Genomic DNA, 13,164 nt, shown 5'->3' on the forward strand with positions numbered 1-13,164 from the left:
TTTCTTTTCTTTCTGGTCCCTCTGACTTTTTAATTTTGAAGCACTACAGGTTTTAGTCCTCAGTTCTTACCTTTTCTTCTACATTTATTTCATAGATAACCTCATTCTGTTTCATTGCTCTAAATGCCACTTTTGTGCTGGATGTCTCCCAAATTTATAAAACCAACCATATTTGTCTTTTGAACTACAGACTGCGTATGAAAATGGCCTCTAGATTTCTACTGAGATCCCCAATAGAAATACCATGGTTAGCATGTCAAAATTCAATTCCTGATCTTCCCCATTCTAGTTCCTGTACCTGTATCCTTCCACATCTCATTTGATTACAATTCCAAATTCTTAGTAACTGTGAGAGAGGGAAAGAATCTCAAGCAGACTCTGCAATGATCGCAGAGCCCAATGTGGGGCTCCATCTCACAACCCCAGAAATCATGACCTGAGCCAAAATCAAAGGTCAGATGCTTACTGACTGAGCCACCCATGTGCCCCCATGGTTGTACCATTTCTTATCACTTTCACCACCACCCCGGTCCATGCTGTCATCATCAATCATTGTATTACCATTGTGGCAGTCTATCAGTTCTCCCTGCTTTCATTTTTGCTCCTCTATTTTCTGTTCACAGTAATGAAGTAGACACAATCCTTTTGAGACATAAATCAATTATGATACACCGTGGCTCAAAACTTTCCAGTTTCCCTTTATCTCATCCAGGGGTCCTCCATGATCTTGCTTCCAGTTACAGTGCCCTTCCATCCATAGAGGATATGCTCCAAGACCCCTGTGGATGCCTAAATTCTCGGATAGTACCGAACCCTGTATATATGGTGTTATTTTTTATACATGCATACCTATAATAAAGTTTAATTTATAAATTAGACACACGAGATTAACAGCAATGATAAAACAATTATAACAAATATGCTGTAAAAAAGTTATGTAAATTGTGTATATGGTCCCTCTTTCTTTTTTTTTTTAAGATTTTATTTATTTATTTGAGAGCGAGAATGAGAGAGAGAGAGCACATGAGAGGGGGGAGGGTCAGAGGGAGAAGCAGACTCCCCGCCAAGCAGGGAGCCCGACGCGGGACTCGATCCAGGGACTCCAGGATCATGACCCGAGCCGAAGGCAGTCGCTCAACCAACTGAGCCACCCAGGCGCCCCTGGTCCCTCTTTCTTAATATATCTTATTGTACTGTACTCATCCTTCTTATTATGATGATGTGGGACAATAAAATGCATGATAAGATGAAGTGAGGGGAATGATGTGGGCGTTGTGACACATCATGAAGCTACTACTGACCTGCTGATGATACATCAGAAGGAGGATCATCTGCTTCTGGACCACAGCTGACAGTGGGTAACTGAAACCAGGAAAAGCGAAACCAAAGACAAGGGGGGACTGCTGAATTTCTCTGATACCTTCTCCTACTGCCCTTCTCTGTCCATGCAATTCTGGTCACGCTTGCTTCCTCACTGTTTCTGCAATCTGCTTGTCATGTCCCTAACTTGATCCTTTTGCTCTTTCTGTTCTCCCTGCCTGCGATGCTCTTCCCTATAATATGCACTTGGCTAACTCCTTCACCTCCTTCAAGAATTTACTAAAATGTCATCTTTTGAATATGCCCTATCTGACTCCTTTATTAGATCTTATTGTTGCTTTAACAAATCACTGCAGAATTAGTGCCTTAAAACACCACAAATTTATTTACCAACACTTTTATAGGTCAGAAGTTTAAGATAGTTCTCACTGGGCTAAAATCAAGTTGTGGGCAGGGCTTCATTCCTCTAGGGAAGAATCCATTCCCTTGCTTTTTCTCAGCTTCTAGAGGCCTTTCTTAGGTCTTGCATGAAGATTTTTACATTTTAGAACCAGCAATGAGGTGCTGAATCCTTCTCACACTTCCGTTTTTCTCTCTCTCACCCAGCTGGGATCAGTTCTTCCCTTGTAAGGACCCATGTGATCAGAATTGTCCCATCTAGAGACACCAAGGTAATTTCCTTTTCTTAAGGACCATAACCTCAATCACGTGTATGAAGTCCTTTTGCCATATAAAGTAACATATTCACAGGCTTCCAGAGTAAAGATAGAGACATCTTTGAAGGGCCAGTGTTCTGCCTACCATATTTCCATATTTAATATTGCAATCTCTCTACACATTCCCAATCACCTTTGGTAGTTCTTCACCTTTACTTTCTTTCTCTCTTTGTAAAAAGGAGTGTAGGTCTTGCCACCTTCTAACATATTATATATCAGTCATGTTTTCTGCTTACTGTATATTTCTTCCCACTGGGATTAATGTAAGCTCTCCAAGGGTAGGAATCTCTGCATTACTGATGTGTTTAAGTACTGAGTACCGAGACTGGAACATAGTGAGAGCTCCAAAAATATTTGTTGGCTATATACTTCTGAAAGTGATTACTAGATCAAATGATAATCTTACATTTTATTGTCAGATGAATTTTCTAAATGATTGAAGCCATTCACATTTCTTCATCTTCTTTCCGTCTCCCTTCAATATGTAATTACTGCTTTTTTATTTGAACAAAGAGCTACAATGAACAGTAATGATAGAGTTTTAATGGAGATGAAATCACAACATATGCGAATGTGTGGACAATGGTTTGGGCCAGTATTTTTCCGAAATTGTACTAATGTTAGTACACTCTGAGATTTTTTTTTTTTCTTTAAAACCAGCTGCCAGGGATGTCTCTTTCTCAGCTGGACCCTAATTGGCAGATAAAAGAACACAGATTAACTCTGATAGAGAAGAGGTTCTCCTATGCCCCATATATCTCCAACTTTAATCAATTGACTGGGTTTTGAGGCTTTCTAACAATTAATAGTGAAATTCTCAACCACTGACTTGCCTCCTGCAGTGCATAAATATTTGGTACACCCCAATGTGGCTCTCTAAAGTATAGCTGATGGATATGGAATTATGACAACTTCAGACTTCAAAGATATTTTATAGTTTTTTTTTTTTAATCTTGCACATTAATACCCCTAATCTGGGATTCAGGGGATATAATAAACACATACTGTCTCCTGTTCCTTTTCCCTCTTCCTCCTCCCTCATTAGTTTCCTTCTCTAAGAATACACATTAATAATTTAAATGTTAAAAACTGAAATTCAACAGACTTCTGCATGTTTGCAAAGACCTCTGATGTTTCTAATTAAACAAACACATCCCTCATTTCCTTACTCTCACCTAATTTCTTAACATTTTAATTAATTAATGTTAGATTTGTGGTTGAACAAAGTGCTTTATCATTACTATTTTAATATAACTTTTTACACATTAGTTGATACCTAATTAAAACCAATGGTTATGTGTTTTTTTTTTCTTGCACAAGACTGATATGTTCATTACCAAGAGACTATTATGATTTGATATGTTTTTTCTTCTTTACATCAATTAGTTATTAATAGTTCAATTGAATTTTGTTTCATCTGCTTATAGTTCAAAATATAATCATTCTGGAAAAAATATAACACATTCTGGAATGAAGGATGTATAATAAATTTTAATAATGTATTTTCTATGATCTTCACATTGCATCAGTTGTATTTTATGTGTTGGGAAAAAAAGTAGTGGAATTACTATATAATATTTATGACTTTATTCCTGGATTCCACTGGAACACTGTAAATATAAGTTTCTTACTCATAAAAAATACATAAAACATGTAGTTTAAAATATTACAATTTCAAGTCAGTGACCTATCTTTTTAACATAGCTCAAAGTCCTGACTCAAAGCAACTTTTGAAATTAATTGCTCTGCCACAATCTTCTTAACCTTTTAAAGTTATTCTTCCCCAAGGGATAGAATATTATCTTAGTGAGGAACTCTGCATTGGAGTGAAAGCTATAAATTTTTAGGTCTTGATCCTAATGTGGTCTGGGGTGAATAAATAGTTTTCTAGGGGGAACTCATGTGAGCCGCATGAGCTTCCTAAGTGCCATAGGTTACTACTTAACACTTAGAAAGAGACAATTTATTAAAGTAATGCCAGAGAAGTGCTCATTTTGCTTTCCTTGGGTGGTTATATTTTCTTTCTTCATTCTCTTCCCCTTTTCTGTTCTCTAAAGAACAGTTAATTAACCCTACATTATTATGTGATAACATACACAGACATTCTCTCTTCTTGCTTTAGGACAATATAACATCTGTCCTTTGGCACAAAATACAACTTACTTTGCAAAATCTCATGACTCTAAAAGTATATATCCACCACTGTATGTTGTGATAAGACCCTGAAACTGTTCTCTCAGGGGTATTTCATATTTCTAAACTTTCTGCTGCAAAGTGTTCAGTATATATGACTAAAATTAACTTTGTCTCCCAAATATTTTTACGTATGTCAATGTAAGACACAATGAAATTCTCTCTTAAATAACATAATAGCTAGCTCAACTTACAACATCGTATTTTGCTGTTGCTAAATCAGCATCACGTCTATATCCAGAGTATTTCTACTGTATATACTCTACTCCCAGTTCTTTTGTTTGATGTCTTCTTGCTGCCCACACTCAGAGATAACACATTTCTATCCTGGTTATCTGTTTTACATGATTATCTGTATCAAAGAGCTTTCTCTCTGTATCTTAAGATTTTTACCTCTTCTAGTATGATTACTGCTCACCCATTTCATTTATTCATTCATTCACTCATTCATCCATTCATTCATTCACTCATTCACTGTTTCTTACCTTAAAAAAACCTAAAATACAACATGTGCTCTTTCAGGATCTTAAAACTCACTGATTAAGCAAAAGAAAAAAATATAGCTGGTGGTTCTCTCAAGAGCCACTTCTGTTGCAGATATGTATTCCAAACTGAACTGAACATTTGGAAATGGGTATGTGGTAGACAAGAGGTAATCCTGAGAGTGGATCACTTTATTCCTTCACAAATGGTCATCATCATAATCATATAAGCTAAATGCCATTGTAATAGTTTCCCATCTGCTTAACATAAAAGCTAATCATTCCAAGATTCAACTAGGCCTGCTGAGAGATTCACAAAATCCATTAATGAAATGATTATCTACATTATTTAAACACTCACGCTAAGCATTATTAACACCTTATATAACTCAAATACATATTTATAACATTTTAATATAACTTTTACTATGTTATACAATAATATAAATAGTGCTAAATTATAATTCACTGATTTTATTGCACATCTATTTTCAAATTAGACATAACTTTGGGAATATTTAGGCTTAGTTGTTTACTAATTATAAACACTCTATGAATGTGGAATGAGATTCAAGTCTTAAAATCTAAAGCCATAAAATTACTCACATTTTTGTCTTTTATCTGAAATGCTTAACAATCTACATAAAGCATAGAGTGTGTTATGTTTTTAATACATGCTTTAGATTGACAACTTTACTATTTCTCTTACATACTTCCATTGCTGGTCTATATATATAAGCCCATTCTTTAAATATGATTAACTTTTTATAATACAAACCTTTAATCCAAAATAAAGGAACATCAAAATAACCTCACTGAGAACATAGAAGAATATGAAAATATATCCTGAAAATAAAAGTCACTTGTCACCATTGCTATGTCTTTCTGAAAGCAGTAGTTAGAAGCATAACATATTTCCCCCAAAAGGGTTTTAAATTAGTTATATAGATTTATAATTCATATATAGTATAACAATAGCTAATAAAACTGTCTCACATTTTTTTTACCTATTATATTTCAAATTTGGGTATTTTTTTTTAATTTTATTATGTTAGTCACCATACAATATATCATTAGTTTTTGATGTGATCCATGATCCATTGTTTTCGTATAACACCCAGTGGTCCATGCAGTACGTGCCCTCCTTAATACCCATCACCGGGCTAACCAATCCCCCCTCCCCCCCCCAAAACCTTGTTTGAAAAATATGGAATGCTTCATGAATTTGTGTGCCATCCTTGCCCAGGGGCCATGCTAATCTTCTCTGTATCGTTCCAATTTTAGTATATGTGCTGCCGAAGCGAGCACCTGTCTCACATTTTATTTAATAACAAGAGTGTTTGAGAAAGTGTTTTTAAAAACATTTGTTTAATGAATTTGTTATTTTACTTTGCTATGATTTTGTTAGGGATTAAACCAAAGTTGCAGAATGTGAAACAGGCTGCTCTTTTGATATTTTGCAGGTGTCTGCTTCATAAATGATAAATCTTTTTCTAGGTGCTAAAAAGATATGTTGAGAAACCTAAAGAAATGACTAAATGCATTTCCATCCATGCATACAACTATCTCCACACAACTCATCTGCATTCTTCATTCAGTGGTTAATTTACTAATGAAGTGTGAAATCTTTGAAAGCTATGTTTTTCATATTTTGCTAATGGATTTCTTACGCCTCTTTATAAAAGCCCCCCCCCAAAAGTAATTTATGAAAGATATAATTTGTTGAATCTTGCTAAGTGATTCCCATCAGAATTTGTCCCTGTTTATGTCTTATGCATTTTCAAGAAAGAGGATTATTTTTGAGATACTATAATTTATATTTCAGTTGCCTCCATTTTACCATAGTATAGTCCTTTTGTCACAGTTTATTATATTTTTCTATATTTTATCTTTTTAAAAAATGTCTTCTAAGAGTTCAAAGACTTTAATATAATCCCTGAAAAATTTCTCTTTATTATGGCAAGAAACCCAAAAGCTGTATGAACAAGGTTATATTTTTCAATGTTTCCAAGTGTCAGAAATGAGCAAAAGGTGAGTAGTTAAGGTTAGGTAACCAAAAAGGTTTCATATGAAGGATAACTGTTCAAATCTCTTGGGAGAAATAATTCTTCAAATATATGTTTAAGATTTAAGAAAATAGTGTGTGGTTGTTTCTAGTTAGAAATATAACAGTGGCTCTTATCGAAATATTTAATTAAGATGGTATATGTTATATTAGATTATGAAGTATGAATTATATGCAGTTTAAAAGCATTTCTTGGGGTACCTGGATGGCTCAGTTGGTTAAGCATTCAACTCTTAATTTCAGCTCAGGTCATGATCTCAGGGTTATGAGACTGAGCTCCATGTTGGGCTCCACACTCAGTGCAGAGTCTGCTTGAGATTCTCTCTTTCCCTCTCCCTCTGCCCCTCCCCTCATGCTCTCCCTCTCTAAGATAAATAAATAAAATCTAAATAAATAAATAAATAAAAATTTAAAAATAAAAGCATTTTCTGATGTTTAAATGATGAAAAAGTGGTTTATAATTACCTTAATATGTATTTATCTTTCTTACTAAATACTTCTTCTCTACTGAAATATTACTTCTATAATATTTTTAAAATGATATTCCATTATTTTTATTTTAATGAATGAGAATTTGTTAGTGTATTTCAATTAATTAAAAAATAGGCCCATGTATTGATTAAATCAATCAATTTTGATTTACTACTATTTAAATTTTGAGTTAAAGTTTCATAATTTAAAAAAAGGGGGATGCCTGGCTGGCTCAGTCAGTAGAACATGTGACTCTTGATCTCGGGGTCATGAGTTCAAGCCCCACGTTGGGCAGAGAGATTACTAAAAATAAATAAACAAACAAATAAACTTAAAAAAATAAAATATTCTATTTTAATCTATTTTAATGTTCTTAATGTTCTAAATCTGAACAATTAATCTGGAAAATTCTTTTTTAAAATTTTCAAATTACAAAATTAATACCTTTGTAACAAATAAGTGCCTCTTTTGTGGAGATTTTTAATAATTTGAATTTTCTCCTACCATATATATTTTTCTTTTTTATATTTTAAGTTTGAAATAAAATGCCAAGCAATTAATTTTAAAAAATCATTATTCCTGAAAGTATTGAAGGCAATAGTGATTTACTGTTAATTTCTTTTTCCAATTCTATTTTCTGTAGTTAGTGAAGTGGTGAATTAGTAGAATAACATCAAGTGTTAATTGTTTTTCTTTTAATTAGTATTATTTATTTCTCTTAAGTCAATAATTGGATTTTTTAGATCATGATAAAATTATCCATATCAATACCAAGTAGAGAAAAACTGCAGAAAAATAAATGATTTTAGTAACTGACAGGACACTGTGGAGATAAGAAAAGTTATAATCAAAGTAAGTTAAAAATTATAGATAGACAATTTTAAGGTAACATGATGTTAGGTTGGAATATAATTGGAAGCTACATTATTTAATTTTTATTTTCCAGCTGCACTCTAATTCTGACAAAGGCGATGGGTCTGTCAAGTACATCCTTACTGGAGAAGGTGCTGGGACTATATTTATCATTGATGATACCACTGGTGATATCCACTCAACGAAAAGCCTGGACAGAGAGCAGAAGACCCACTATGTGCTTCATGCCCAGGCTATTGACAGACGAACAAACAAGCCTCTTGAACCTGAATCCGAGTTCATAATCAAAGTACAAGACATCAATGATAATGCTCCAAAGTTCACAGATGGACCATACATCGTTACTGTGCCTGAAATGTCAGATATGGGTAAGAAAAAGCATTCTTTACTTTGGCAGCTAATATATATTTGAGAATCCAAAAAATCATCATTTGAAGACAAGTTTTTCATTTGTGTGTGTGTGTGTGTGTGTGTAGAAATCTGAAGAAATTTTAAAATATTTTGATATTTACATGTGGCTTAAAATGTTAAAGAATATTGGGTCTAGATATTATAATATTAAAATTCATTTATGAACTTATAATATAGGTAATGGTTTGGTTATTAAGAAAAAACAAACAAACGAACTTTCATTAATGGGAAAACGCCAGCAATGCTTATTTGACACAGGTTTTGACCATATAATTTCTTCATGTATCTTGCTACGAAGATACCAACACATTCAAAGTGAAAATTTACATAAATAAAAATAGACAATATAATATCTGAAGTCTTTTGCTACATGTCTTTTAAGCTTGCAGTTTATGAGCAAATGACATTAAAAATGTAAGTAATAGCTACAGTATTCAATAAAACCTTTTAGATACTCATAAGTATTTACATACCTTATTTGTTTTAAAACATAAATAATCCTTAAAGTATTTTGGATGCCATTTTAAAGATGTATAAACCGGCATACTGTAATTAGGTGGATTTCCCAAATTCATATATATAGAAAATGGCCAAGAAGAAATTGACACCAGGTTCTCTTGAATATAGAGCTTACACTGCAGTTGATGGGTTATGACCTAGGTCTCTAGTCACTTGGATGATCTGGGGATTTCTCATTACTTACAGATCTCTGTCATATAACTATTTTATTTTGTTTTTATCTCCTATGATAAACTTTCTAAATCGTTAAAATGAAGTTCAACTATGATAATTTTTGACTATCTCTGTAAGACTCTAAGCTGGGATGTAGAACACAATTTTTAAGTAAAGATTTTATATATTTGAGCTTATATGTATTACTAGATATGAGTATTATGTATGTAAGTCTATATGGCTCAACACCATTAAGCTGGCAGGTGAGAGTTTATGTAGAAACTCTAGAACAGACTTCCTTCTCTCACCTTGTCAAGGAACTGACACCCCATTTGCTAGCCCCTTTTTGTCTCACAGAAGTGAAGATCTCTGTGACTCCATCATTTATGAGAACGCCATTGGTAAGGCTACATAAGAGCCGCAAGGAGCACAAGCGAAACCACCATAACCAAGGGGCAAACACCAAACAGAAACACAGGCAGAGTAGTCATTACCAAGCAAGTTACTGAGCAGAAGAAAACAAGAGCCCTAGTGTTGTTGGGATACTACAAAGAGATCTCTGTAACTCAGAGTCATGTTTTCTGCAACTAGTAAACAACAAAATATCAGAATATGATTAAGGCATGTACCATCATTGATATGATCCAAATTATTGTCCTGGAGCTTGAGAATGCATCAGACTGGAAGAAGTAACTAAAAATCAGAGAGCAAAAAATCCCCCAAATGTGGGAATTGTGGTACAAAATGAGATTTAAAAGATATGCTCATTAGACCTCTCATGTGAATGACGTATGTTCCCAGACAGCAAAAAAGAGTAGTTGAAGGAATGAACAATATTATTTTCCTCGAGGTGAAGAATATATTGAATTTATGAGTTTAATAGTTTAATAGTTTTTTTTAAGGAAGGGTTAGAATAAGAATTAAACCTAGGTAAATCCTGGCATAATACCTAAAACCCAAATAAAAGATAAATTTTTATAAAATTTCAGATATTTTAAAATTGCCTACTAATTTATATACCTACATATATGTATATATATATATATACACACACACACATATATATATATATATATATATACATATCTTATTTATCACTTGAAATACTAGAATCTGATTGACAGTTGAATGTATAACATACAAAGAAAAAAAAAATTCAAGCTCCAAATCCTCTGTTCATCAAAATATGATTCATTTGTCAAGGTAAAATAACTGTTTGGGGAAGGATCCAGAAAGTAGATCATCACCATATCTTATCTAAAAATATATTTGAGAAAATGTTGAAACTGAAAATTGTTGAAATGAATCCAAACAGCGATCTTTGAAATCAAGGAAAATGACAAGGAAATGAAAAAAAATACATTAGAAATGTACCCTGAAGTATGTGTTTGTGTGTGTACACAGTTAAGTCTAAATGGGTACATTTGAGGTTGCTAAAGGACACTGTACAATCTAAGAATCATGAACCTTCAAGGAATTATTGAAGCATAAGCTCTAGTTTGAGCACTTAGGAACAAGTCACATTTCAAAGTCTTCATCCAGGACTTGAGAGGGGAATGGGAATGGGAAATAGTATTCCTAAGTTCTTTTACTGAGATGAGTATGGTTGAGGAGAAATATATAATATCTGCAATAAGTAGAGAAAAAGGGGCATCTGTGTGGCTTTGTCGGTTAAGCATCTACCTTCAGCTCAGGTCATGATCTCAGGGTCCTGTGATCAACCCTGTGTCAGGCTTCCTGCTCAGTGGGGAGTCTGCTTCTCCCTCTGCCTCTCCTCCTTTCCCCCTGAGAGAGAGTGCTCTCTCTCTCTCTTTCTCTCAAATAAATAATTTTTTTAAATAAGCATGCATTTAAAAAAAAAGTAGAGACAAAGAACAAAACAGAATAGGATTTAAGTAACTGTATTACTGTGCTTCTAGGCATGATTCCATTGAGAGAGAGAAAGAGAGAGAGAGAGAGAACTCACTAAAGAAAAGCAGATAAAAAAGCATCATCATAGTATTCAATGTACATTTTAATATGAATGTATAGGAAGTGCCCTGAAAGTTAGTGGAGGGAGGAACTCTCTTTCCATGTCTGCTTCAGAATGGGTGATATTTGCATTGATTCTGATTTTAGAATTAAAAAGCTAGTAACATTTTAGAGGAAGGACCAGCCAACAATGGCAGGGGAGACAAATTCAGCTTGCTGTCTGTTATTGTAAATAATGTTTAACTGGAATACAGCCCCGCCCATTCATTTAAATCTTGCCTATGGTAGTTTGGGAATTACAGTGGCAGAACTGAGAAGTTGCAATGGAGACCATTTGACTCACAAAGTTGAAAATATTTCCTGTGTTGCCTTTTACAGAAAAAGTTTGCCAACCTCTATTGTAAGGGCTTGCAGGGGATGAGACTGGAGGCAGGGGGAATAATTAGAGGATAGCATCATAGTTCTGATAAACAAAGCATCTGCTACTCTAGGGCAGTTGGTGTTCTGCCAGCCCTGCTGAATACACACATATACCCGAACATATGTTATTTGTTCTAAATGATAAGATTGGGCTTCTCTTTAGGTGGATACTGTTAGTTATCTAACTATTATTCAGCTTGTCTTTTTGTGTTACTACAAATCAGTTTTGTTCAGGGTGACATGATGCAGAATCAAATATTCACCTCCCACCACTCCCTTCCATCTAGGACACACATATTTCACCCATGGCCCATAATGCAGATGGGGTATGGAAATGCAGCAGCCGCTGGTACCGTAAGGATGAAAGCTTACTGCTAAGTGAGATGGAGCAGAAAGTTAAAAGGGTCTGGAAGAATGATTCTATTGCAGAACTGATGCTCTCTTCCAGGCCTGCCAATGCCAAAATCAGTCTTGACAAAGTAAACCTTGTTTCCGTTTCAACTCTTTCATTGGATCTCAGATACATATAGCTACATTGAATCTGAATTGGTACTTGGACAAATTCGAGATTTAACAAGGACCCCAAAGGCAAAAAATTAAAACCAATACTGAATCCAAAAGAATAGTGAGAATGGTTTCAGCATCAGATAAGAAACAATGATGCCATTTTCCATGAAGTGCCTTGATTTGGAATGACACATGAAATCAGCACTTATCTCCCTTTCTATGTAATTGTGATGTTAGATGATTGTACTATGGCAGCTATTTCCCTTTTTGCTTATGATGCAGCTAACAGTTGATTTCAGATATTTAAATCTTGCTTGCCATCAGCTGGAGAATCAATTGCATCCATAGAAATTTTGATCAGCAAGGAAAAGGAAATTGGACATTTGAATGTTGACTTTGAGTTCTGCAGAAAATCTGAAGTTGATCACTGCAAAACAACTAGTTGGTTTTGCCAGGATCTGAGACTACAAGTTGTCAAAGCAGTTGTGGTAAATGGGCGCCTGGGTGGCTCAGTCGTTAAGCATCTGCCTTCGGCTCAGGTCATGATCCCAGGGTCCTGGGATCGAGTCCCACATCGGGTTCCCTCCTCGGCGGGAAGCCTGCTCTCCCTCTCCCACTCCCGGAGCTTGTGTTCCTGCTCTCGCTATCTGTCTCTGTCAAATAAATAAATAAAATCTTAAAAAAAAAAAAAAGCAGTTGTGGTAATGATCACTGAAACAGAATCAAGGAATATTTATTGAGCACTTACTATATGCCAGGCATTGCATGTAATTTGTAATAATTTCATGCTCACATCATAAGGGCAACATTATGGTTATCCTTGTTTTACAGATGATAAAACTGATACATAGAGTTAAATAATTTGCCCAAGACTACATGGTTAGTAAGAAGTGCAACTGAAAAACATTTCTAAGCCAGATAGAGATTCAGCTTTTAAGTTCCCAATTTTTTTTTTAAATTTAGTTAAAAATGTAAAATCTGGATCAAGCTATTTGTGGAATAATTATAACAAAAATAGTGGATGTTCCAGAATCTGTACCGTTTATTGAGCCAGAAGTGGGGG

The 13,164-nt window shown here is 34.4% G+C and overlaps 1 protein-coding gene and 1 non-coding gene across 3 annotated transcripts in view; one reads left to right on the forward strand and one right to left on the reverse strand.

Moving 5' to 3' along the window:
• The window catches only part of CDH18 (cadherin 18), a 306,595-nt gene that overhangs the window by 63,495 nt on the left and 229,936 nt on the right, over positions 1–13,164 (forward strand). For both annotated transcript variants that reach the window (XM_021702504.1, XM_021702503.1), the window contains exon 2: positions 8,194–8,488. In XM_021702504.1, coding sequence (XP_021558179.1) covers positions 8,194–8,488 — 295 coding nt within the window. The remainder of the gene's footprint in view (positions 1–8,193; positions 8,489–13,164) is intronic.
• Positions 5,913–6,019, reverse strand: LOC123325339. The gene has a single exon (XR_006540358.1). It is a non-coding gene; the product is annotated as a U6 spliceosomal RNA (small nuclear RNA).

Source organism: Neomonachus schauinslandi, chromosome 7, assembly GCF_002201575.2.
Source record: "Neomonachus schauinslandi chromosome 7, ASM220157v2, whole genome shotgun sequence".
NCBI lineage: Eukaryota > Metazoa > Chordata > Mammalia > Carnivora > Phocidae > Neomonachus > Neomonachus schauinslandi.